Here is a 27,789-nt window from a genome sequence, read left to right as displayed (position 1 = left end):
AAGGGCTGTGACCTGCACTCTACAGCCTGCAGTCCTTGCTGACCTTGAACTCCTGCCATTGGCCAACAGAGTTGGTAGCTGGGGTCCTTAGGGTGGACCTCAGGGCCTGGGCACGGGATGGGCACTCAGGGAAGCTGTGTGGCTGATGGACCCTAGCTGAAGAAGCTTTCTGACTTGTCACAGCAGTGGCCCCACCTCCACCTCTGCTCACAAAGACAGCTCCCATGCCTTGAAGTCTCTTCCTGGCCTGGTGGAAAAACCAGCTACCCTCAGGGTCACCACCAAAGAGGTACAAGAGATCCTCAGCCAAAGAATTCAGGAGGTTGCAAGGGTGGTGGCGTGTGTCTGCACCATGATGGAGTCACAGGCCTTTCGTGGATGCCGGTTACTTCTGAACACTGTGTCACGGTGTCACTCCCGCTTTCTCCTCCACCAGCCACACGAGGCTCCAGAGAGCCCTGTGAGCCCCTTAGACTCTAGGTCTTTGGGCTGTTCATCAAGGAAAGATAAAAATGGCAGACTGGATGCCATCTTCCTCAAGGCATGATGGCCTCTGGAAGGGCCCTGGAGAGATCCCTTTGAGAGTTGGAGACAAGGGAAGATCCAGAGTTTCTTTGAGGGGAGACTGAAGCTTAAATAACTTGCTGAGCATGTTTTTTAAGAAAAAGACTAGGAGGTTAGGTACAAAAGTGATTATTGAGAGTGAGAAAAGAAATCACAACAAATTACTGAGGCCTTGGAGATTCAGGTCCTTTTCATCTGTGACCTCAATTTCCCAGAAGTGCTTCTGTAGAAATGCTGTGTCTCCCGAGACAGGGCATTCTATGGCTCCCAGGACTACAAGTAAAGAGCCCTTAGCCTGGTACTGTGGGTCAAGCCTGTAATCTGAGCACTTTGGGAGGCTGAGGCAGGCAGATCACTTGAGGTCAGGAGTTCGAGACTAGCCTGGCCAACATGGTGAAACCCAATCATTACTAAAAATATAAAAATTAGGCGGGCGTGGTGGTGTATGCCTGTAGTCCCAGCTACTCTGGAGTCTGAGGCAAGAAGATTGCCTGACCCCGGGAGGTGGATGTTGCAGTGAGCTGAGATCGCACCACTGCACTCCAGCCTGGGCGACAGAGCAAGACACCGTCTCAATTAAAAAACAAACAAACAAAACCCTGAAGTTTCGGCCTCCTCACCTTCATTGCAGATCTGCTTTTTTTTTTTTTTTTTTTTAAAGATAGAGTCTTGCTCTGTCGCCCAGGCTGGAGTCCAGTAGTGTGATCTTGGCTCACAGCAACCTCCACCTCCTGGGGTCAAGCAATCCTCTCACCTCAGCCTGTGGCATAGCTGGGACTGCAGGCATACACCGCCACGACTGGCTGATTTTCGTATTTTTAGTAGAGATGGGGTTTCATCATAATGGCTGGTCTTGAACTCCTGACCTCAGGTGATCCGCATGCCTCAGCCTCCCAAAGTGCTGGGATTATAGGTGTAAGCGACTGCACCCAGCCTCAGATCCACTTCTGATTGGAGGCTGTGCCCACCTTCATGGGAAATAGTGAGCATCACCTTCCTTTGAACTCAAAAGAGGCACAGTGAGCGCCTTCCAGCTTTGATCACAAGGACCTCTACCCACGGGTTGCCGGTCCAGTGTGTCTCTGCCCGTGCAGTCCATCGCCTGGGCTGACCATGAGGACACCCTGGTGAAGAGCTGGGGGTGCTTGGGCTGAGAGCTGCTGGATGTTGGCATCAGACCCAGGGTGGAGGGAGGGACAGGCCACAGCACTTTGCTGGTGAGCGTGTGGCTGGGCTGATTTGTTTTCTCCCCAGTGACCCCGAAAACAAAACCCTACCTTTTTCCCTTTGGTCTGTTCTTGTCTGGGGCTTGTGGATCACGTCTCCTGCCTGGCCATGGACAGAGAAAGGAACTACTCCAGACGGACGTGAGGGTGTGCAGCGGTGTTCAGGTGGCCCTGAAGGTTTTGATTAAAAAGGTGGAAGAATGGTGCTTTTTCTTCCTGTCAGCCAGACCTTAAATCAACCCTCAAGTGAGGAAATGCTCTCTGCGCCTGCTGCTCAGCAAACCTTTTTCTGTGGTTGTGACTGTCTGAGCATGTTTAACTGCAAGCCAGGGTTTAGGGTTGGAACAGCCCCCATTTGCCCCACCACCCTCTGCTTTCCCCACCCCAGGATCCTGTCGCTGCAGCTGGGTGAGCAGGGCTGAGTGAGCTCACGGAATTGGAGCTCGGCGAGACGAGGGGAGCTCTTGGCCGTGTGAAGAGCATTTGGAGGCCTCCTGCTCACCTGGCCTAAGCCCTTGATTTTACAGATGGTGAATTTGTCTGGATTCTTGGCAGCAAGTGGCAGATACTTACCTCCAGGTTGCTCAAACAAAGGGGTAATTTACTGCGGAGATGAGGAGGAGGGCATTCTCTCCTATGGTCAAATGAAACCATGAGACCAACACGGCGGGACCTAGGCTGGGGACCCCCAAACCAGGACACTTCTCCCCCACCCAGCAACCCTCTCCTACAGTTTCTGCCTGAGATGGCCACGGCCCCTCCTTCTGGTTTCAATTAAGAAAATTCCTTAGTACTGTGATTGGCCCAGCATGTTACAAAGGCAGGAGGTGGACCAGATGACTCCATAAAGGACCTTCTGGTGGGCAGACCTGTTATTCTCTATCTCCCTCTTTCCTGCTATGAACATTCACACTCATCCTCACAGGCGTGTACGCACACACACACGCTTACCCAACAAGCATGTTGAGTACCTACTATGTGCCAGGAACATCATCAATTCATTCAGCAAAGCGGAGTGGAGAGATTGCAGGGTTTGGAACTGGGCAGGCCTGGATTTGAGTCTTAGGTCCTCTACTTACTAAGTGTTCCGTCCGCGGGCATTTGCGGAACCCCCATAGCACACCTAGTGCCCCGCAGCACTCCATCCCGATGAGCAGGGATGAGACCACACTCCTCTTCACAGAGCTCTCTAGGGCTCAGTTTCCACATCTGTGACCCTGGAACAGTAAGCCCCCACCTCACAGTGTTGTTCCCGAGAGCAACAGAAGTAAAAATTTATGAGAAAACCCACATCAAGGCCCAGCACAACGCCTGCCTCTCTCAGGGGCCGTGACTGTTGGGCCAGCCCGTCCCTCAGGCTCCCACAGCAGCCTCCAGCCCTGGCTCCTGCTGAAGACCCGACTCCCACCCCTGCCCCCGCCCACGCCAGGCTTCCCGTAGCTGACGCAGATCCCCTCGAGGAGGGTCAAGGGGCGGCCAGGGCATGGTTGTGGGAGTGCCCCTCCTCCGTTCCTGCCCTGGAGGAGAAATGAGGGTGGCCCCCCCAATAAACCATGACCTCCACCCTGTGACGGCAGGACAGGGCAGCCCCCTTGTGTGGAAGGAAGGGGACCCCCAGGAGCCCCTTTCTTCCAGAGTGTCCTCTCTCTCCTGCTCAGCTTGCCTGAAAGCTGAGCCTGTCCACGTTGGGAAATTGCAAATAGTTTACATGGGGAATGTCAGCTGCCCACATATGAAAATACACACATCATTAAGCCCTAAGTGCTTGCGTCTGGAGATAGAGCGGACAGTCTCCCGGGCCGACCTTTTGTCCACTGACAGAGCCGTGGCTCATGAGCGCGGAGCTCCTCAGCGGGATGTTTTCCTCTGTCGAAGCATATGTTGGACGTTAGTGTGCGCGCATGTGTGTGTGACGCATGACAGCACTATACAAACACCATTGGTCAAAACACGCAGAGTCCACCGCACCTCCTTATCCAGCCCCCATGGGCCTCTTGGGAGGGCTTGTTCCTCAACGCCACATCCTCCTGCACACTGTCTAGGAAGGAATGTGGCGTCCTTGGAGTACATGCTGGCACTCAGGGATGAGGTTCTCTGGCCAGATTCCCTGAGTTCGAATCCTGTCTTTGCTCACAGGCCAACTATGTGCCCTTGAGCAAGTTACTTCTGAGCCTATTTCTGTACCTGTAAAGTGGGGATAGTAAGAATAGTAAGACCTATCTTAAAAAGATTAAACAAGATCACTCCACATAAAGCTCCTGGGACCTGGCATATCATAAGTGGGTGCTCAAGAAAAGGCAATGATGGCCAGGCGTGGTGACACACACCTGTAATCCCAGCACTTTGGGAGGCTGAGGCAGGTGGATCACTCGAGGCCAGGAGTTCGAGACCAGCCTGGCCAACATGGTGAAACCCTGTCTCTACTAAAAATACGAAAAGTAGCTGGATATTGTGGCACGCACCTGTGATCCCAGCTACTTGGAAGGCTGAGGTGTGAGAATCACTTGAACCTGGGAGGTGGAGCTTGTAGTGAGCCAAGATTGTGCTACTGTACTCCAACCTGGGTGACAGAGTGAGATCCTGTGTCAAAAAGAAAAAAGAAAAAGAAAAAAGAAATGACAGCGATGGCAGTGATGATGCGGATGATTGCAGCAGCTGTTTCCAGGAGGTGGGGCTGAAAGAAAGGTCCTGCCTGCTGGGAGGATCATCTTGGATGTGGTTACGTCGGAAGCAGGTCCTAAAGACTGGGTGGGGTTTGGACATGCCATGAAGGGGTGGGAAGGAATGAAGGCACCAAGCGAAGGTCCAGTAGCCAGAAAGCTGGAGCGTGCCCAGGAAACAGCCAGTGTGGGGCCAGAGCACTGGAGAGGAGGGGACAGAAAGGGGAAGCAGGTCAGGCAGGGTGTCAGGGGCCAGGTCTAAGAAGCCACTAGACTTAGTCCTATAGGCAATGGAGGCTGCTGATGCTGTGTGGTGCAGAAAAACTCCTTTGGGGGCCATTGTGTCAAATGAAAGAGCAAAGATAACAGAGACCTGTGAGGGGCCTCCTCAGTAGTCCAAGCAAGAGAAGAGAATCCTCCAAACCAGGGCAGCCAGCTAGAGATGGAGAGGAGGCGGTGGGTGGCAGAGATGCCAGGGCTGAGGTTGCTGGATGTGAGTGTTCCCAGCTGTGAAATGGGGACCAGCTGGTTTGGACTGGGGCCTAGGAGGCCAAAGCCATGTCCTTCCTAGAGGGCTGGCTCAGGCCACTTGGCTAAGGGCTTATACCACCCAGATCCATGCCTCCCAGTTGGAGGTGCCAATCCTGGCTCTGCCATGGGCCAGCAAGTGACTTGGAGGGGACCCCTTCTCTCAGTTTCCCCATCTGTGCCATGAGTGGGTTGAAGGGCTAAGCCCTGAGGGGTCTTTCCTGGACAGTCCTCTGATCTCCCCCTCCTCCTGCACTGTCTCACTCTTGAATTCTGAACGAGTGTCAGGCCTGTGTTTCCAGACAGTTCCCCGGGTGACGCGGGACAGAGGATTATTAGTGGCTCCTGGGGAGGCCTCCAGGTGTAGCTCTGAGTTGATTTCATGGCCTTTCAGTCCCCCTCCATCCCTGGGTGCCTCCAAGCGCACCAGCCAAGTACAGCTGATTGCATCTCCACTCTGACACTTGAAACAAGGGATGTTAATGCAGGGAGATGCTTTGGGAACCAGAGCCTCAAACATCTGGAGTTTCTCACTGATGCAGGAAATGATGTCCCTTCCTCATGTCAGTCATTCGTGGTGCAGAGGCAGGGAGCAGTGCCGGGAGAGCAGGTGCAGCCGCCTTGGCGACGTCATCCTCAGGGCTGATGACTCAGCCACCAGTGGCTGCCCCAGGAGAGGGTCAGCCTCACACGACGGCAGCATGCCCTGTCAGCCATTCCTGCTTATCCCATGATCATCACTAGTCCCTCTGACTCCAGGCAGCACAGCATCTCCCCTTCTATTCAGTGCTGGCTCCAGCCTCCAGGCCCTGGCCCTGCAGTCCAGCTTCTCTCTCCTTCAAGGTCCAGGCCTGTATTACCTCTCCAGGGCTCCCTTTCGAATTGATCTGGTTTTTTTCTCTCTCTCTCTTTTTTTAAATTTGAGACCGCATCTCACTCTGTTGCCCAGGTTGGAGTGCAGTGGCTCAGTGATCTCAGTTCACTGCAACCTCTGCCTCCCAGGTTCAAGCGATTCTCATGCCTCAGCCTCCTGAGTAGCTGGGATTACAGGCGTGCACCACCACGCCCGGCTAACTTTTGTATTTTTAGTAGAGATGGGGTTTCACCATGTTGGCCAGGCTGGACTCGAACTTTGGACCTCAGGTGACCCACCCACCTCGGCCTCCCAAAGTGCTGGGATTACAGGTGTGAGCCACCGCGCCTGGCCAAATTGATCCCCTTCTTCCCCTCAGTTGTTACTGCAGAGGCCGCACTGCTCTGGTCTGAGATTATAGTCAGTTGGTAATTATTCCAGGTGTGCCCACCTGGCCTCCTGTCTTTAGGGACCAGAAGGCTGGCAGGCTGGTGGGGGTGAAGGAGCATAGGGAAGCTATGGCTCCACCTTGTGGATGGCCTGCCCTGTGGGCCTTGGCTGAATGGGCAGAGGCAGAGCTGGGGTTGGGCTGTCGTCTGCCCTTGCACTTGGGTGTAACGCCTCTGTAACGCCGCTGTGGGTGGGCGTCTGAGCATCAGCCTTGGGTGTGGTGGGTGATCCACACATGCTTCCCGGATCGGGCAGAGTGTGGTGCTCACTGGGGTGGCTTCATGCCCAGGCCAGGCCGCTACCTTCCTCCTCAGCACCCCTCCTCCCCAGCCTGCCTCAGCACCTGAAATACCCCAGATCTTTCCTGCTTCAGGTTAAGCACAGATGGCGCCTGTGAAGCTGCAGCTGACCTGGGAGGGGTGAGGCGTTGTGCAGTTGCTGTACCAAGGGGTACTATGGGCAAGGGATTAGCCAGCAAGTCACCCCATTCACTCTAAACCCATTGCTATACAAACGCAGCTTCAGGACAGGCCCCTAGCTCTTCTCTCCAACCAGACTGCCACCCCGACGGTCTCATCTTTGAAAATTCCAAGGCTCCCATGCGTTGAATCATTACTGGTCAGCAATACGTCATCCACACCATGCCTGGATATCCCAGAGCTTTCTGTTCTGATGGAACAGAAGATGAGAGAGGTAACCTACGTGGTATGTTAGAGTTTAAAGTCACAGCAGTAGAGGATGCGTGAGATGAGGACAAAAGGGAGGGGAGGGGCTTAGAGAGGAGTGAAGGTGCGAAGCCACCCTAGGCGTACTTCATCCATTTTGGTGGAGGGTCTGCCCTACTTACGTTCCAAGTGGTGGGAAGAGCTTTTCTCAGTGCCCTGTGGTGTCCAGAAAAACATCCCAGGCAAGTGTCATCTCTTGCTGCCTGAAAAGGTACATTCTGGTTATCACGGACATCAGGAACTGCCTGGATCCCCAGAACCAGTGGCATAGAGCAGAGGGTGAGTCTGGGCCGTAGGGATGAGGTGGGAAGAAGGGGTGAGTTGTCGTGGGTCCTGAAGGGAGTTGCAGACCAGCATGAGCTCTGTCTGATCTGCTCGCTGGAACAGCAGGCAGCTTTGGCTCCCCCGGCCCAGTGCGGCTCCAGGTTCCTCCATTGCAGGAGGAGGATTCAAGGTCAATTTCCCATCCCAACAGCGAGGCAGAGCAGGTTCTTTTACCTCCAGGTGAAGGGGGCTTTTATACAGAGGAACCGGGTCAAAGTGCGCCCAGCTTCAAGGTCACCTCTGTCTCTCCCCAGCTTCAGTGGGGACCAGAAGGGGAGGGTCCTTCACCAAAGAAGTGGTTGGGGAGCTCAGCACTGGGGACTGATTGCCAGAGGGGTCCTCACAGCCCACGGTTCCTCGTGGCAGGCAAGGCCTTTCTCATCCAGCCAGAGGGGAGAGAGCTGTCTGTCCAGCACCCCAGGCTACACAGCTGTGTCCCCAGGACATATCTTGGTGTCTTCAGCTGTCCCAGAAAGATAGTCATGGAGCCCTCTTCAGGGGTAGCTGGGTGTCACCCTGACCGTCATCAGAGTGGACTCTGGCAGGGCCAGGCTGGCTCCCCACGTTGAGGCTGACCACAGGGTAGCTTTAGCTGTGCAAGGCCACAAGGGGCAGACATTCATGGGGGGGTCTTCAAGCAGAGAAACTCCCCTGCTTCTTCCACTCATTAACTCCCTTGTTAGGGCTTTGCCTTTGGGCAGAGATCCCCCGCCAGCCAGTCCAAAGTATGAGAGTGGTGTGACTTCATGTACACAGTTGGGTCAGCTCTAGAGCCTGGACAAGCCCCTTCTCACATCTGCTGAGAAGGGAGTCCAGTTGGCTGTCCCCGCCTGCAGGTAGGAGGGTCAAATTCTGCTTTGCCCGTTACTCCGTCTTCCATAAAGCCTCTCCCAGATGACCCCAGCTCACAATGGCCCCTCCCTTCTCTGAGCCATGGAGCTCATTGTCTCGAGCTGTGCCACTTGCCTCTGCTATGGGACCAAACAGCACCCTGGTCCTCATGCTGAGCTCTGCAGAGTACGGGGGGCTAGGGTCAGATCTCATGGGTCCTGAGGGGATAAGGTGAGAGGGGGCACAGGTGGCCCAGACAGCCCACTCCCTCTAGCCAGATCTCACTCATTAGACACCCAACCTAGGTTCAAATCCCCTCTCAGGCACTTATTGGCTGGGTGACCCTGAGAACCTCAGGGTTACTTAACCTTTCTGAACCTCAGTTTCCTCATCTGCAAAATGGGCACTATGATAATAGATACCTCAGGGTATGATTCAGTGAATTAATGAAGCAATGTGTTTAGCACAGGACCTAACTAGAGTTAGCCTTCTATATATGTAAACCATTGTTACCAATTAAATTATTTTTATAGGTTTTAAATATTGGGTCTGTGAATAAATTTCATTTGGAGGAGAAAAGTTTGCCACTAAAACAAACAAACAAAACAAGGAGAAAGAAGCTTTGAAAGCCATTGAATTTCAGCCAGCCCGTTTTGTACTTTACCACGTACAGTACAACCGAGAGGCATAAGAACTTTTCTGTTAGGATATTATACCTTATATTATATCATTTCTGTCTTACTGGAGAAAAGGTATTTTGAGGTCAAAACCACACTGGATCCATCTCTTTTTTCTTTTTTTTTCTCTTTTCTTTTTTTTTTTTTTTTTCTGAGACAGGGTCTCACCCTGTTGCCCAGGCTAGAGTGCAGTGGTGTGATCATGACTCACTGCAGCCTCGACCTCTTGGGCTCAGGGAAGCCTCCCGCCTCGGCCTCCCAAAGTGCTGGGATTACAGGCGTGAGCCACTGAGTCCTGCCTGGCTTCATCTTCTTCTTTTAATTCTACCCCTGCCCGGCACCAGGCTGTGCCTGTGGTGGGTAAGGGTGGGTCCTCCCTAGGTGGAAACAAAGGCAGAACCCTGCAGAGTGCACACAGGTGGGCAACTCAGGTCCCCCTTCAAACCGCTCTGTTTCTCCCCACGGCCCACCCTGCTGACATCTCTATCTGGTCCTTGCTGACTCGCACCAGGCTCAAGGTCATATCCTGGCACAACACGTTGTATCGTCTTGCTCATGAACAGATAGCCAGCACCAGCTCTGTGCCAGGCCTTGGGTCCTCCTGGACTGTGGGGGGCCAAGCCATCAGCTCTCCTTCCTGAAGCAGATTTGCCCAGGGCCTCAGGATTTGTTGTGATATTCAGTTGCTCTGAAGTAGCCTGGAGGTACGGGTTCCCAAGAGACTCAGCTGCCAGAATTCCCAAGGAAGTTCTCTAAGTCTTAGAAGCACAAGCCCCCAGTTGTCGATGCCCAAATCTCAAAGGACCCTTTGGGCATCTCTGGGGCAGTTCCTTCCTGTTTCAGAGGGTGAGACGGAGGCACAAAATGGCCAAGGTCGGAGGCCGGGCCAGAGCTCAGGCTCCTGGCTCTTGGCTCTTGGCCTGGGGCTCCTCCCATGACATCAAGCATCTTTTCTGCAAAAGTTGTGACCCGTGCTCTGTGGGTTGCTCTTCTGTGTCTCCTGAGGCAGAGTGGGAAGGCAGGTCGGAGAGAGCAGCCGCTACCCAGGCTGCTGATGGTAACGGGGAAATGTGCTCTGAGCCTGCTGTTTGGTGGGAGTGGCTTGGCCTGCACTTGGGTAAGCGGTGTTCACTGTCACAGCAGCTTGCATTCGCACCGCAGGCTGCCCCCCAAGAAGCTAAAGCCTCTCAGGCCTGGCTCAGTGGGGAGACCCTGAGGGCAGGGGTGAGCCTCAGAGCAGGCTGGGCCTAGAAAAGAAATAAGGAAGGAAGGGATTTGGACATTCAGGACCGTGGGGAACAGAAAACAAGCCACTGATTTCATTCACGAAGGACAGGCCAGCTGCCGCCTCGGGCATCCCCTCCACCCCCGGGGATTGACACCTCCCCGCCCTGAGAAACCATCCGGTGGACTTAGCAAATCAGCCCCGTAGGGAAGAGGAGGCAAGGCTTTCAGATTTCAGCATCCTCCTGGGAGAGAGCTGTGTCCACACCCTATCTTTCTGAGCCCACTCCCAGCAATTTTCTCAATTATCCCTGTAATTTATTAAAAACCCATCTCAAAGCCCAGCTGGTGAGTCAGCCCCTGGGAACAGCTGGCAGAGGGTGAATGGTAGGAGGAGGGGACGGGGTAGGGTGAGGCCTGCCCTGGGTGGAGCTGCCTTCCAGATGCGGCTGCCCCTCCTGGGTAGGACACAGCAGCTCTTGGAAATGTCCTTTCAAACTTAAAATACTCAGGCCAGCAGCTTAACCTAGAAAGAGAAAGAAACAATGGGGGTGACGTTTGTTTCGTGCTGGCTACTACGGCCAGATCTGGGCCAAATGCCTTACCTGAAGTTTTTATTGATTGGCTCTGAGAGAAATTCCTATTCCCGATCATCTTCCTGACAAGAGTGAGGCTGAGCAGTTAAGACCAAGGCCACAGCTGCAAGTTACAGATCTGGGATTCAAACCCAGGCCTGCAGCTCCGGGGCTACAGCTCCCCTCCCCTCCTGACCCCCTCCTCCCTCCTGAGCCTGCCTGTCCACCTGGGCCTGATCCAAACCCTTTCACACATGAACCTCGAGGCTGGGCAGGTGATCATCTTCTGTTTTGCCCTCGGAGGAAAGAAGCCCAGCACGGCCAAGGGGCGTCACCAAGCCTGCTGCGGGCTTAATGATGGGCTGGGTCATGCTGCATAGCCCCTTATGGTTGGGAGCATTTGCACACCTTGTCAGCTCTGACTACATGCCCAGGCCATGGGGACTGTCATTATCAATGTTATGCAGATGAGGAATGAGGCTCAGAGAAGCCAAGTGACTTCCATGAGGTCACACAGCCTGTAAGTGGCACAGCCAGAAGTCTCACCCTGAACCTGGGCTCATTCACCACCTTCCAGCTCAGCCACCTCCCCAGATCACCAGTGTCCAGGTAGCCCTGAGCCAGGTGCAGGCTGGAGGGGCAGCCAGTCACACGCTGGGGCAGAGACGGGCTGCCAGGTACACCAGCACCTGGAGCCTGGCCGGTTCTTGGCCCAACACCTGTGGGCAAACCTGGCCGCACTGCTGCTGGCTCCTCACTGACCACCTCCCTTCCCTTCCTTCTTCCAGTCCCCTGTTTTCATAGCCCAAGTTGGCCGAGACCTGGTCTCCCAGACGGAGGAGAAGCTCCTGCAGAAGCCGTGCAAAGAACTCTTCTCTGCCTGTGCACAGTAAGTGCCCCAGCCACCTGGCCTGTCCTCCCTGGGCTGCCCAGAGATGGGATGCCACAGCTCTCCACCTGACCGTACAGGGCACTGAGGCAGGTCTTCCATGCCTGACAGCGTCAGCCAAGTTATACCAACTGTTTGTATACTTCCCATGAAGAGAAAAAGATATCGAGATGCCAAGTCCAAAGAAAACATCTGCTGCTAAGGGCGTTGAAAGCAAGTGGCTCTCCAGGCTGTTGAGACAGAGGAATGTGCAAACATTTGACCCTGTCTGGGTGGTTTGGAGATCTTTCCCAGGGTCCTCAACCCCCACCACCACCACCAACCAGAGCCAGTGCTACTGATGCAGAGGGCACTTCTCAGCCGAACCCTGTCACCTTGTCTGCAGGTGGCACATCCACCCCGCAGGGGGTGAGACGAGTCGATGGCCATGCTGCCAGCAGAGTACCAACTAAACCCCACCCCATCCTGCACACACATACACTGAAGGCATGAGCACCGAGGAGCACACACAAGTACAAACACACACACACAAGTGCACACACACTTGCTGACACAGGTGCACACACACACACATGCCCGTGCAAGCTCTCCAAAGCCAGGTTACCTCACATAGCTGGATGAGCCTAGAGGCTTTTTGTCTGCCCTTATTCAGCACCACAGACATCAATTGAGTACCTACTGTGTACCTGGCACTGTGCTGGGTGCTAGGGGATACCAAGGTGAACAAGAACCCAGTTCTGGCTTTCATGGAGTTTATACAAGAAAAACAGCAACCTGCATACACTTAGAGGGGAGCTGGGAGGGCTGTCCTGGGACTAAGCCCTGGGTTAGGTGCTGGGGAGAGGCCCTGGTGGACAGAGCAAGCTTGGTTGCTGCTCTCTTGGAGCTGCCCAGGAGTCAGATCTGGCAGTGGGTGGGGTCTTGGTTGGTGACGCTGACCCTGAGGGAATGGCCATCTTGGCTCCCAACGATGGCTTTCAGGTTTGGCGGGACACAGCCTCTGACGTGCACCACCTGCCGTAGTCCCCTCCCTTGCCCAGGCCCCAAGTGCCTGTGCTAGATTACTCAGCGTGGCCACTTTCTAAAGGAAAGAAGCTACCTGCAGGCAGCTTCAGAACCTGCCCTGATGGCCTAAGATCCATAGAGATCCACGGCATCCCAGGGCTCAACCTGGCGCCTGGCCCACAGCGGGTGACCAGTAAATTCTGCTGCATGCATAAAAAACTCCCAGTGGCTTTGCTAGTCCAAGACCAGATCCAGAGCTGCAGTTCTGAGGGGCTGTGGCCCCACCCTTCCCCCAACCACCTACCACCCCTGATTCCCAGCCCCTCCCTGCACCTCGTTAAGTCTTCGTCTGTTCTCAGCTTAAGGTCCCTTCTTCAGAGAGACCCCTCTACCCTCGCAGTCCCCCAAAACTCATTCATGATGACATACCCCTGGGATTGTTTATTTCATGTTTGCTATTCGCTGTTTGTGTCCCACATACAATGCCAACCGTTTGCTCCCAGCTGTATTCCAGGACCTAGAACAGTACCCAACATATGGCAGGTGCCCAACAAGTGTTGGCAGGACCAACCAGGTTCACACAACGCTCAGTAGAATGGCAGGACCTCTGGCCAGACGTGCTGCGTCTGCATGGGTTGAGAGCCCTGTTTCCTTGCGTTTCCAAAGCTGGATACAGCTTTGTCTCCGTGCTTGAAGATCGGGATTATAAAATGTTCATCCTCTTGTTCCATCTGCGCCAGGTCTGTCCACGAGTACCTGAGGGGAGAACCATTCCACGAATATCTGGACAGCATGTATTTTGACCGCTTTCTCCAGTGGAAGTGGTTGGAAAGGTGAGTCCACAACACCCCATACAGATCAGGGAGGCAGAGGGTACACATTTTTCATCTGAGAATTCACATAAAAATCAGTTACCTCCCATGGGCTCATGGTTAAAACAAAATTAACCCGACTCCTCCTGTTAATTAAGTTGTGTAGTCTAGAAATGCTGTATGCTTATTCAAGTGCACACACACACACACACACACATTCACACAAACGTAAACGGCATCTTGTTCTTACTTTTTTGCTTCACTGTCTTTGGGAACTCTTTCTCTGCTAGCAAATAAACAGCTGCCATATTCCTTGGAGTAGTTGCACATCCTTGATTTAATCCAGTGCCCTGTTGGTCGATATTGAGGTAGTTCTCCATTTTTCTGTGTGCAGCCCTCCCTAAGTAATAAGTAGCTTTGTACATAAATCTTTGAGTACTTCTGCAAGTACATCCAGAGAAATTCCTAGCAGAGGAATTTCTGGGTCAGAAGGCACCTGATTTTAAACTGTGAGTGCTGTTAAGCTGCCATCCAAAACAGCTGCCCCTGACCTCCAGTGCAACAGTGCCTGAGTGCCTGCTCCTCAGCTTCACCAACACTGTTCTCGTGTTTTCCTACCCAGTGAGCGAGCAGGGCAGCTTCCTTGTTGCTTATTTTCTTGTCTCTCTAATAATGGGGGAGACCAAGCATCTTTTCCTGTGTGCTTGCCGCCTTACTCTCTTCAAAGTACTCGCCCATGTGTGGCTGTGACTTGGGCAGTTGTGTCCCCACTGTGACAGATGAGGAAGCAGAACATAGGACCTGACTTAGCTCATCACCCAGGAAACCAGCAGTGCTGCCGACGAGGCCCCAGCGCAGTGCTCTGCCACCTTCACTGGCCCAGGATTTGCAGAGCGGGGCGATGCCTGTGTAAAATCTATGCTGGGCCAAGCTGGCAGACGAGGGTGGGAGCCTCCCCTCCCACAGCCCAGAGGCCTGGCATGCACAGCCATCTGGGGGCATCTGGTGAGAAAGGAGCCATCCGCTGCTGTCTGCCAGCCCCACAGCTGGTTGCGTGCCCCGTAGACACTCAGGCAGCTGCAGGCCAGGAGCCCCTCTGAGCCCCGTTCACAGCCCTTCCCTGCCTGCTTCCGGAAACCCAGCAGAAAGCCCTGGGCTCTGCAGCCATGGATGGCTGCTTTCTCTCCACCTGACTGGTGGGGATGACAGCGTGACCAGAGATGGCCTCCTTAATGGCTGCTGTCCACCCTGCACAGGCACACCATGGCTCCAGGACAGCTTGAGAGGCAAAGGATTGGCCTAGACATCTACTGGAGGCACCAGAGCCCCCAGCCTGGGTCCGAGTCCCGCCTCTGCCTCTTCCCAAGGAGGGGCCTCAGAAAGGGTCACTCATGTCTCCACACCTCAGCATCCTCATTTGTAAAATGGGGATGGTTGTGCCTGCATTGTGGGCTTGGGCTGAGGGGGAGATAAGATAAGCACAATACCTGCTGGAACAAGGCAGGTGTTCCGCAAAGCTCAGCCATTTGACCACAGGAAATAAACTGCTGAATGCAGTTGTTGCGTCCGTCATCACCATCATCACCATCACCACCATCATCAGCATCACTGCTATCATCAGCATCAATGCCATCAACAGCATCACAGCCATCAACAGCATCACCACCTGCATCAACATCACCACTATCATCAGCATCACCACCATCATCAACATCACCACCATCGTCAGCATCATCACCATCATCAGCATCACCACCATCAACAGCATCACTGCCATCAACAGCATCACCGCCATCAACAGCATCACCGCCATCAACAGCATCACCGCCATCATCAGCATCACCACCATCAACAGCATCACCGCCATCAGTAGCATCACAGCCATCAACAGCATCACCACCATCAACAGCATCACCATCATCAGCATCACCGCTATCATCAGCATCAGTGCCATCAACAGCATCACCATCAACAGCATCACCACCATCATCAGTATCACTGCCATCATCAGCATCACCGCTATCATTAGCATCACCACCATCATCAGCATCACTGCCGTTATCAATGTCCCACTGCCATCAACAGCATCACCACCATCAACAGCATCACCACCTTCATCAACATCACCACCATCATCAGCATCACCACCTTCATCGACATCACCACCATCATCAGCATCACCACCATCATCAGCATCACCACCTTCATCGACATCACCACCATCATCAGCATCACTGCCTTCATCAATATCACCACCATCATCAGCATCACCACCTTCATCAACATCACCACCATCATCAGCATCATCATCACCATCATCATCAGCATCACCATCAACAGCATCACCGCCATCAACAGCATCACTCACCATCAACAGCATCACCGCCATCATCAGCATCACCGCCATCAACAGCATCATCACGCATCAACAGCATCACCGCCATCATCAGCATCACCTCCATCATCAGCATCACCACCATCAACAGCATCACTCCATCATTAGCATCACCACCATCATCAGCATCACCGCCATTAATAGCATTACTGCATTATTGCATTATCATGACATTAGTGACACACATTAGCATTATTACGACATTGTGATTACCAAGGACATTAGCATTACTGACATTAGCATTACTATGACATTAGTATTACTACATTATTTAGTGGACATTTTCGACATTAGATTACTATGACATTAGCATTACGACATTACTATGACATTAGACATGACATTGCATTATTATGACATAGACATTATGATAGACACATACATTAATAGGACATTGCGACATTAGTATTACTATGACATTAGACACATGACATTAGACACATGACATTAGGACATGACAATAGTATTACACATTGGCGACATTAAGATATTACTATGGACATTAGGGACATTAAGTGATTATTGTATTACTTTATTTCATTAGTATTACTATGACATTAGATTATTGCGATTATTGTGATTACTTTCTTTATTAGACATTTTTATTGTGACATTTTTATTAGACATTTTCTATTGTGACATTATGACATTAAAGACATTTCTAGACATTGTATTTACTGACATTGCATTATTACTATGACAGACATTGCGATTAGTATTATTGCGACATTGCATTATTGCGACATTGTGACATTTGACATTAGACATTAAGGATTATTACTTAGACATTTACATTTATTATTGCATTACTGACATAGATTACATTTATTGTAGACAGGACACAGATTACTATGACATTAGTGATTACTTTACATTTGACATTAGACATTATAGTGATATCCCTACTGTCATCAACAGCATTACCACCATCATTAGTATCACCGCCATTGTCAGCGTCACTGCCGTCAACAGCATCACTGCCATCAACATCATCACCACCATCATCAGTATCACCGCCATCAACAGCATCACTGCCATTAGCCCCACTTCACCAGGTCTGATATTGGGAGGAACAGCCAACTCTTGCTGAAGGGTCAGTCCTGATTCTGACAATTACAAGGCAGTCTAGTGGAACTGTGTTCACCATGCCCACGCCCCATTCTGGAGCCCTGGCTGTGAAACACACAACTCCCCACCCAGCAGACTCTTCCCCAGGAGGGTGGGGTCAGGATACGCAGCATGGGCTGCCTAGACCCCAACTCCAGCCCACCACTACCAGCCAGGGCCTTGGGCAACTCTTGAAGCCTCCGTGTTCTCATCTGCAGAATGGGGATGATAATGATGCCTGCTCCCTGAGCTGGTGTGAGGATTATACAAGCCCCCATGCATGCTTGGAGCAGCAGGTATTGTTACTATAGAGACCCCAGAGCAGGGTATGTCCTTTATTCCTAGGAATTCAAATAATGACATCTGACACAACACCAGTTTACAAAGAGCCCTCCACAGGATGTAAGGCCTTCTCATGATAATTTTCCTCAGAGGAGTTGGAGCAGCCTTGGGCCACTCAGCAAGCGCCTGGCAAGGCTGGAACCTGAACCCAGAGTCCCCCGCCCAAGTCCTCGGCCCTTGGTCCACCCAGCACTCCAGTTCCCATAGCAGCCTTTGTCAGTGGTCACTAGCTTTCCTTTTTCTTATCTGCACCAAGCACATGAAATGGAGAAATTGTCCTTTTTAATCTGTGGCCTGATTGCAAAGAAGTTAAGAGTTCACCCTTTTGAAGGCATTAAGTTTTTGGAGCCTGTAGGTCAGGACCTTGGCCTAGGAATGAATGTCCTACATAATGGATAGCACCCTGCACAAGATCCTGCCCTGTTCGTGCTGCACTGCTGAAATAGTCGAGGGATTTTTTTCCTCCCAAGGTTAACCAAGAAATTCCTGGGAACTTGCATTCCACTCATTTCCCCCAGCAGAGGAGTTCTTTGGAGATGCCGACCAACCGTTTCTCCTCCATGCGTCGTAAACTGTTAGGCGGGTAGCCTTCATGTGGTTTCGGGGGCGGCTTCAGGGAAGGCTTCCCAGGGCCACATGGTAAAGGCAGGCGTGTGGCAGGTCTTCCCTTTGGCTGCCCAGCTGCTCCTGTGCGGGAGAGCGGGAGACCTGCAGAGGGCAGCTCTGTGCTTCAGTGAGGATTGGGCCCTGCGTCCTGAGGAAGCACTGTTGAAGGGAGAAGTGAGCCGTGGCATGCAAATTCAAGACAGGGTGCCAGAGAGTACCCTGGCTTTTCGGGGCTGTCCTCAGAGTGCGGCTGTAGTGCCGCAGATGTGATTTCCAGGAAAGACTCATTCGTTCAAGAGCTGCTGGGTGACTGAAGGCTCCCTGGTCATCCTCAGCTGACCCAGTTCTTTGGCCCTGTTCAGCCTCTAGCCAACTGCTGCCCTGGTCAGGACTTTTGAGGAGTTTAGGGGCAGTGCTCAAAAATAGTCCTGGATAGCCAAGAGCCAATTTTCACGTTTTAAGCTGATTATCTGTAGCCAGACAGACCAGCAATGCAAACCACAAGCCCTCTGCACCAGGATGTCCTTTATGGCAACTAGATGGGACCATGTCTTTGTTTAGTCCAAAAAGTGCCATCATGCCTCATAATCAGAAGTTTTGTCTGATTCAATGTCATAAATGGCTTTGGCTCATTAAAACGAGGAGTCAGAAGACGCAAGGCGATCATTACTTCGAGTCCGATCTTGGCAGGCAGGATCTTCTCATGTTCCTCATCTGTATGGGAAATATAATAAAGGGTCCTCAGTAGTGGAAAGGTTGGGAACCAGTGGTAAAGATCCCCAGGACACGATTTGAAGATCAGCAGCCACTGCCCCCTCCTGAGGCCAGGTCTCCTGGACCAGCAGCAGGAGTGCCCGCAGGAAGGAATAGGCTGTGCCCAGGACAGGAAGCACTGCCATCCTGCTGGGCAGGCTGAGATGCACAGGTGTAGGGAGGGCTGTGACCTCCTCCATGTCCTCTGTGGGCCGCTGGTCCTCTGCGGCGCCTGGCCCCCACCCCTCCCTGCACAGAAGGCACAGCTTACTTCTGAGTTTCACCACATGATTTGCAGAGAGAGGAGAACCACGTGGAAAGTGTGGTCAAGCACCTCTGTGCTCACATTTTTCAAGCCTTCTGAGCAAGCGAGGCCTGTGCATCCCCCAGCTTGCAGGGGGCTGGGGGCCGGGGGGCTTGGGATTTGAACACTCAGCTTCAGACTAAGTCCTTGAAGGTCCAGTCTCCAGCATTGATTCCTGGGGGGGTCCCTGGGGCTGCTGTGGGGCTCCTGGAATTACACCCCACCCCAGCTGCTCTCAATGTGCCGCTGTTTCCTGTGGATTCTGAGTTTTGGCACCCTGAGACCAGTGTGCAGTGTGGGACTCTTCTTTCTTCCAGGCAACCGGTGACCAAAAACACTTTCAGGCAGTACCGAGTGCTGGGAAAAGGGGGCTTCGGGGAGGTGAGTGAACATTCACGTTTTTAATTGAAAGTTCTTATATTCAGGTCACCTTTTCTGTCCCTTCTGGATCGACCTAAAGGGTCAGCGTAGGGGTCCCCTGGGGATGCCAGTGGCTCAGTGTGGGCCCTGGGGGCAGTGAGGGTGGGGGAGAGTCAGTGGCCTTGGGGCTATCAGGTGTGTCTAAGGTAGAAGGAGGGTGTGGAGCTGGGCAGGTGAGACAGAGGGGCTCTCCCGCCAGCCTCGGGCAGGGTCCAGCCTGCAGGGGACAAATGGGCCGCCCTGGTCGTGTGTGGGGAGGAGATGTGAGGGCATGAGGAGGCTGGGCAACCTTGGCTGCTCAGTGCCTGGATGACGCTGTCATGCAAGATTCGAGATTTCGTTGTACATTATCCGATCTTCGATCTTCCCAGCACGTGAGGCAAGACTTGTTATTCCCATTTTAGAGATCAGGAAGCTGAGGTCCAGAATGATTCGGTGACCCAGCCAAAGGCACGCAGAAAATGTGGCACAGAACTAAGACTTGAGCCCAAATGCTTTGGTTCCCACTTATCTGGATTATAAAGTCAGGGTTCTTGAGGATCTCCTATCACCTACTCCCAAAACAAACTTCTCTACCAGCAGCTGCTAGGAGAAAATTCAGCTGCCCTGGGAATGGGACAGTACTTGGGGCCCCAGTCAGTTATCTAAGCCTTGGTGTGAGTGGCTCATTCTGCCCCTTCCAGGACTGGGAATCCTCGAAGGGGAGGAGGAGGGAGGGCAAGGGCCCAGGACAGCCGTGGGTCCCAGGCCAGGCATCATGGGGTCCTGGGAGCCTGGAGTACCCACGAAGCCAGGCAGGGCCGGCTCTGACCCCATCCATTCTCCACCTGGGAGCCCTGTGGTCCCAGCCCTGGAGGAGCTAGAGACAGGCCTCCACAGTGCTCCTGCCACCCTGGTTTCTTTCTTGCACTGCAGGTCTGTGCCTGCCAGGTTCGGGCCACGGGTAAAATGTACGCCTGCAAGCGCTTGGAGAAGAAGAGGATCAAAAAGAGGAAAGGGGAGTCCATGGCCCTCAACGAGAAGCAGATCCTCGAGAAGGTCAACAGTCAGTTTGTGGTGAGTGAGCATCTGGGCCCAGTGACCGGCTCGCCCTTCTGTGGACTGGGGCTTCCCTCCCTCCGGAAGGGTGTGGTCCTCTAATGCGGCAGGTCCCCACCCCAGGGAAGGGGAATGCCAGTGACAGGGCTGAGCTACAGAAAGGCAGCAAGACAGTCCTCCATCACAAGGCCTCTTGTGGTCGATTGTGGCTGGCTTTGTCCCATCCCCAGAGCCAGCCAGTGCCTGCCTCCCTGCTGTGTGTGAGACTGACGCCTCTGTTCTCCTGGACCACTTTGTAAACTCCTCAGTGGACAAAAGCAAGTTCACCTGGGCCCAACCTGGGAGCTGTGGGTTCCACAGACCCTCTAGGCTGGTGCCATCATGTTGGGGACCTTAGTACCAGCATCCTGGAATGACACTATCAAGTCTGTGTACGTTGTGTTAGTCAGTCTAGGCTGGGCCCTGCTGCGGTAACAAATTTGCCCCAAACCCTAAGTAGCTGAATACAGCAGAGGTTCATCTGTCACTCACCTGAAGTCCAATCAGATTGGGTCAACCACCTCCATCTAACAGCTGCCCCGTCTGGAGCCTTGAAAGTGAGTGCTAGGGGTTCCACACAGAGACTTTCCACTGCCTCTACTGGACAGATGTTCCTCAATTTCACCCACAGTCTGCCAGCCAGAACCAGTCAACACAGAGACAAGTTAATTTCAGGGGAGGCTGGGAAATGTGAAGTGCATGGATATTTGGTCAGCTCTAATACCTTCTGCTACATGCTGTTATAAAAAATAAAGCTGGGTGCACTGGTACATGCCTGTAGTCCCAGCTACTCAGAAGGCTGAGGCAGGAGGATTGCTTGAACCCAGGACTTTGAGGCTGCAGTGAGCCATGATCATGCCACTGCACCCCAGCCTGGGTGACACAGCAAGACCTCATCTCTAAAAATAAATACATGCATACATTAAAAATAATATATACACAAGGTAAAAATTTAAACAGCACAGAAGGATACACAATAAAATGAAAAGCTTCCCTCTTTGATTAATCACTCCAGACATGTTTTATTCATGTATAGGCTTTATTATTTTTAGCCAATGGGATCTTCTGTACCTCTTATGGAGGAATGTTTTTCCCTTACATTGTAGATCTTTTTCTCCATCCAGACCTCTAATTCATGCCCCTTTTAAAGTTGGGCATCATTCTCCTGAAGAGATAAAGCATAATCCGTATAGTCAGTCCCCATGGATGGAAATTGTTTTCCATCTTTAAACCACTAGAGGGCCAGGCACGGTGGCTCACGCCTGTAATCCTAGCACTTTGGAAGGTCGAGACAGACAGATCACTTGAGGTCAGGAGTTCAAGACCAACCTGGCCAACATGGCAAAACCCCATCTCTACTAAAAATACAAAAATTACTTGGGCATGGTGGTGGGCGCCTGTAATTCCAGCTACTTGGGAGGCTGAGGCATGAGAATCACTTGAACCTGAGAGGCAGAGATTGCAGTGAGCTGAGATCGTGCCACCACACTCCAGCATGAGCGACAGTGAGACTTTGTAAAACAAACAAACAAACAAAAAACACTACAGACCAGTGGCAGTCCAAGAGGATGGAAGTTTGCATCTTGGATCTCATCCCAGGCCACCCTCAGCTGCCAGCCTTGTCTGGGGTGCAGGTGTGGGCAGTGCCATGGTATGTGGAGATGAGGCGGATGAGGCTAACTCCAGCCATCATTTCAGCCATGGGCCTCCTTGAGTCCAGAACCTTCCTCCCCACCACCAGCCCCTTCAGCAGGAAGCCCTGGATGCTGCCTGCGGAGTCTTGTCTCTGAAGGGATGGTGCTGGCTCTGGCCGCGGATGGTGCTGGTGGGTCCTGCTCGGGGAAGAGGATCATGTGACTCACAAAGCTGGGCGGCACGTCTTTAACAGCCTTCAGTCACGATGGCTGCACCTTCTTTAACTGTGCCCCATCCACGGCCCCTGGCAGGGAGTTCCCACAGTGTCACCTCCTGGAGCCCTTTCTCAGTGATCACCTGGGCAGATGTGGGAGGAAGGTGATAGCTGTAGCCGTTGCAGCAGAAGCACGGTCCCCATGAGCTCACTCATCCTCAGCTGTCATTTTGTCTCCTCTCCTCAAAAATAGCTGATGTTGATGCACCAGTTTTATGGCACAGCCAGTTCCTAGCCTGGCCCTCAATGGCCGGGTTTCATGTGTGCCACCTCCCTACATGGAGAAGGATTACCTTCTGGCATAATTTGCCCCTGCCGCCCCACCATGGCCTTGCTTCACAGAGCCTTGGGTGTCTGGACTCCACCAGCAGAGGACTAGACCCCTCTCTCGGTGGCCCCTTGCCAGGTGGACCAGTGTATTAGTCCATTTTCACACTGCTGATGAAGACATACCGGAGACCAAGCAATTTACGAAAGAAAGAGGTTTGAAGGACTTACAGTTCCACGTGGCTGGGGAGGCCTCACAATCATGGTGGAATGCAAAAGGCACTTCTTACATGGCAGTGGCAAGAGAAGAATGAGAACCAAGTGAAAGGGGTTTCCCCTTATAAAACCATCAGATCTCGTGAGACTTATACACTACCACGAGAACAGTATGGGAGAAACTGCCCACAATTCAATTATCTCCCACCAGGTCTCTCCCACAACACATGGGAATTATGGGAGTACAATTCAAGATGAGATTTGGGTGGGGACACAGCCAAACCATATCATTCCACCCCTGGCCACTCCCAAATCTCAGGACATCACATGTCAAAACCAGTCATGCCTTCCCAACAGTCCCCCAAAATCTTAACTCATTTCAGCATTAACTCAAAAGTCCATACACAGTCCACAGTCTCACCTGAGACAAGGCAAGTCCTTTCCACCTACAAGCCTGTAAAATCAAAAGCAAGTTAGTTACTTCCTAGATACAATAGGGGTACAGGCATTGGGTAAACACAGCTGTTCCAAATGGATGGAATTGGCCAAAACAAAGGGGCTACAGGCCCCATGCAAGTCCAAAATCCAGCAGAGCAGTCAAATCTTAAAGCTCTGAAATGATCTCCTTTGACTCCATGTCTCACATCCAGATCATGCTGATGCCTTGGGCAACTCCATCCCTGTGACTTTGCAAGGTACTGTCTCCGTCCTGGCTGCTTTCATGGGCTGGCATTGAGTGTCTGCAGATTTTCCAGGCAAACGGTGCAAGCTGTCAGTGGATCTACCATTCTGGGGTCTGGAGGACGGTGGCCCCCTTCTGACAGCTCCAATAGTCCATGCCCCAGTAGGGACTCCATGTGGGGGCTCTGACCCCACATTTCCCTTCTGCACTGCCATAGCAGAGGGTCTCCATGAGGGCCCCGCCCCTGCAGCAAACTTCTGCCTGAGCATCCAGGTGTTTGCACACATCTTCTGAAGTCTAGGCGGAGGTTCCCAAACCTCAATTCTTGACTTCTGTGCACTCGCAGGCTCAACACTACATGGAAGCTGCCAAGGCTTGGGGTTTCCACCATGGCTCGAGCTCTAGATTGGCCCGTTTCAGCCACAGCCAAGCTCTAGATTGGCCTGTTTCAGCCTCAGCTGCACACAGCACAGGGACCCTGGACCCAGCCTGCAAAACCACTTTTTCCTCCTAGGCCTCTGGGCCTGTGATGGGAGGGGCTGCTGTGAAGACCTCTGACATGCCCTGGAAACATTTTCCCCATGGTCTTGGGGATTGACATTCAGCTCCTTGTTAGTTATGCAAATTTAGTCAGCCAGCCTGAATTTCTCCTCAGAAAATGGGATTTTGTTTTCTATTGCATTGTCAGGCTGCAAACTTTCCAAACCTTTATGTCGTCCTTCCCTTATAAATCTGAATGTCTTTAACAGCACCTATGTCACCCCTTGAATGCCTTGTTGCTTATAAATTTCTCTGTGAGATACTCTAAATCATCTCTCTCAAGTTCAAAGTTTCACAAATCTATAGGGCAGGGGCAAAATGCCACCAGTTTCTTTGCTAAAACATAACAAGAGTCACCTTTGCTCCAGTTCCCAACAAGTTCCTCATTTCCATCTGAGACCACCTCAGCCAGGACTTTATTATCCATATCACTCTCAGCATTTTGGGCAAAGCCATTCAACAAGTCTCTAGGAAGTTCCAAACTTTCTCACATTTTCCTATCTTCTGAGCCCGTCACTGTTCCAACCTCTACCTGTTACCAGTTCCAAAGTCGTGTCTACGTTTTTGGGTATTTTTTTCAGTACTGCCTCACTCTACTGGTACCAATTTACTCTATTAGTCCGTTTTCACACTGCTGATAAAGACATACCCGAGACTAGGCAATTTACAAAAGAAAGCGGTTTAATGGACTTACAGTTCCACGTGACTGGGGAAGCCCCACAATCATGGCAGAAGGCGAAAGGCACTTCTTACATGGCGGTAGCAAGAGAAGAATGAGAACCAAATGAAAGGGGTTTCCCCTTATAAAACCATCAGATCTGTGAGACATATTCACTACCACAAGAACAGTATGGGAGAAACTGCCCCCATGATTCAGTTATCTCCCACCGGGTCCCTCCCACAACACATGGGAATTATGGGAGTACAATTCGAGATGAGATTTGGGTGGGGACACAGAGCCAAACCATATCAACCAGGCACATCCTGCATGCAAGAGAAAGCCTTTACCAGGCTGTGTTCCACTTCCCAAAGCCCCACTGCCCCTCCAGCTCACCTTCATTTGGCCCTGTGATAATGGCTTCCACAGCTAGAAGGGCAGGTGAGCCCTGCTTTTCTGACTGGCCAACAAGGCACCATCCAGTCTTCTGCAGCTGATGCACACATGTGCTTCTGTGGAGGGAGCACAGACGCCATCCTGTTGAATTCACTGGGAGGTCGGGGTGCCAGCCTGTCCTACCCACCTTGGCCTTCTCACCTTGAGCCACTGAATGGGAGGAGCTGGTGTGAGCCCCTTATCAGCCAAGGAGGCCGTAGACAGGGTCACTGCAGAGGCCATCTGGGTGCAGGGGAGCAGGGTGAGGCTCCTTTGTTCCCTCCCACCCCAGTTCCCAGGATCCTGAGGAGGGAAGCGGAAGTGAGTGGCCATTTTCATGACCTCCCCGTGGCACTGTTCTTGCGCTCCCAGGTCAACCTCGCCTATGCCTACGAGACCAAGGATGCGCTGTGCTTGGTCCTGACCATCATGAACGGGGGCGACCTGAAGTTCCACATCTACAACATGGGCAACCCCGGCTTCGAGGAGGAGCGGGCCTTGTTTTATGCGGCAGAGATCCTCTGCGGCTTAGAAGACCTCCACCGCGAGAACACCGTCTACCGGTGAGTGGAGGGCACTGAGGCCTTCCAAGTCTAAGTCCGAGAGGGTGGGGCCAGCGCCTCCGCACCCTCGGGCAGGTGGTCGCCATCGCTCTGGGAATCAGCCCTGGTCAGCACCAGGGGAGGGTGCAGAGTCGAACAGACTTTCCACTCCAGGAACCTGGGGCCCCCGGCACTGAGGAAGCGAGGTCGCCACCCTCTGGCTCGTGTTCTCCAGCCTCCAAAGTTTAGGGAAGTCAAGCAAGTGAAATGATGTTCTCGAAACTGACTACTCCTTCAAGTCAAGGAGAACGGGCCGTGACCACTGCTCCCTCCAGTTGCCTCCATCCCAGCACCCAGGGAAGGTCAGAAGGGGCCTGGTGGCCGCTATCTGGGATCAGCCCTGGGAAGACTTGGGTGGGGTCACTGCCCGCAAGCAGAATAGAGTGGCCCATTGTCCCACCCCACACTGTCCTCAGCTTGTTCTGGTCTTCACCCCCTATCCCCCCCGACCTCAATCCTATAGGGACCTGGACATTGTAGGGCCAGGGGTCCAGATTCCACTCACAAGGAGCAGTGCCCTTCAGATTTTTCTCCCAGTCCTTCTGAAAGAATTTTGAAAATCTCTGTGACACTGCATTTTACGTAGACATTTGAAATATTCCATCATATTGAAAATAGTGACAATTTTTGATATATTGAAATTGAGCAGTTACATTACACTCTTCAAGGGATCCAGTGGAATCTCTAGTTGCTATAGCGAATTGATTTGCACCTGCATTTATCCAAAAACTGCACAGAAAGCTCTTTAGTGATGAGGAATTTTCTATCATTTCCTTCACTCTCTCCATCCCCCCAGAATGTTAATAATATTTTTTGCCTGAAAGTCTTTCACTGATGAGCGTACATCTCTGAAACAAATATATGGATACATATAAGAGTTTTTGAAATTCCATTTGACCAGAAGGCCCTAAAACAAATATATGGATACACACAAGTTTTTTTGAAATTCCCTTTGACCATAAGCCTCTAAGTGTTAAAACAACTTCTCTGGCCAGGTGTGGTGGTTCATACCTGTAATCCCAGCACTCTGTGAGGCTGAGGCAGGCAGATCGCCTGAGGTCAGAAGTTCGAGACCAGCCTGGCCAACATGGTGAAACCCTGTCTCTGTTAAAAATACAAAAAGTAGCTGGACGTGGTGGCACATGCCTGTAGTCCCAGCTACTTGGGAGGCTGAGGCTAAAGAATCGCTTTAACCTGGAGATTGCAGTGAGTCAAGATGACCACTGCACTCCAGCCTGGGTGATGGAGCAAGACTCTGTCTCAAAATAAAATAAAATAACTTTTCCTTTTTTTTTTTTTTCTGAGACAGAGTCTTGCTCCGTCACCCAGGCTGGAGTGCAGTGGTGCGATCTCACTGTAAGCTCCTCCTCCCGGGTTCACGCCATTCTCCTGACTCAACCTCCCGAGTAGCTGGGACTACAGGCACCCACCACCACGCCCGGCTAATTTTTTGTATTTTTAGTAGAGACGGGGTTTCACCGTGTTAGCCAGGATGGTCTCGATCTCCTGATCTCGCGATCCACCCTCCTTGGCCTCCCAAAGTGCTGGGATTACAGGCGTGAGCCAGTGTGCCCAGCCAAGTAGATCTCATTTCTAATCAGTCCTTTGGAACCGGGGGTTTTGACATCTGGAGTGGGTCGCTACAGTCATACTCGGGAGGGGAGGAAGCTGCTTTTCTTCTGTAACTTGGGAGAAGAGTTATTGAGAAGGGGGAGGTGGGAGGGCAATCCCAAAAGATGCCAGGACAGAGCATCCTGATGCAAAGAAATCCAAAGCCCTAAAACTTCGGACAGGAGGGAACCTCCTGCTTGGTCCTGGCAGACCCCAACACACAGCCCAGTCTGAAGACCTTTACAGTGGAGCTCATCTTGGGACCAGGAAGGTTTTGAAAACAAGAAAGAATGGTCTTGATGACATGGCCTTCCCCCCATACCATCCCCCCATTTATGTTTCTATTTTGTTGTCATTCAAGTGAAGAGTCGGAAAATTTTCCCTAAGGGTTGGACAAAGAATTCTCTACTTGATTGCCTTTTATTTAAAAAGAGAAAAGAAAGCCCTCCAAGTTCCAGCTTCTCTTCTTCCAGGGGCAAAAAGAACCACAGTACCTCCTCCCTGACTGTGACCACTCGCCAC

At 52.2% G+C, this 27,789-nt stretch overlaps 1 protein-coding gene across 9 annotated transcripts in view; it reads left to right on the top strand.

Annotated features, from left to right (window-relative positions):
• The window catches only part of GRK5 (G protein-coupled receptor kinase 5), a 251,195-nt gene that overhangs the window by 202,112 nt on the left and 21,294 nt on the right, over nucleotides 1-27,789 (top strand). For 8 of the 9 annotated variants that reach the window (XR_002524477.2, XR_002524476.2, XM_021943740.2 and 5 more), the window contains 5 exons: nucleotides 11,426-11,526; nucleotides 13,272-13,364; nucleotides 19,168-19,231; nucleotides 20,186-20,326; nucleotides 25,427-25,617. Coding sequence is in view for 7 of the 9 variants with exons in the window: in XM_021943740.2 (XP_021799432.1) it covers nucleotides 11,426-11,526; nucleotides 13,272-13,364; nucleotides 19,168-19,231; nucleotides 20,186-20,326; nucleotides 25,427-25,617 (590 nt within the window). In the remaining 2 variants the exon portion in view is untranslated. Of the gene's footprint in view, nucleotides 1-11,425; nucleotides 11,527-13,271; nucleotides 13,365-16,977; nucleotides 17,142-19,167; nucleotides 19,232-20,185; nucleotides 20,327-25,426; nucleotides 25,618-27,789 lie in introns of those variants that run through there. The other variant, XM_021943743.2, reaches the window with a different exon arrangement.

Source organism: Papio anubis, chromosome 11 (assembly GCF_008728515.1).
Source record: "Papio anubis isolate 15944 chromosome 11, Panubis1.0, whole genome shotgun sequence".
Taxonomy (NCBI): domain Eukaryota; kingdom Metazoa; phylum Chordata; class Mammalia; order Primates; family Cercopithecidae; genus Papio; species Papio anubis.
Note: the sequence above shows the minus strand (reverse complement) of the source record. Positions and strands in the feature narration are given on the sequence as shown.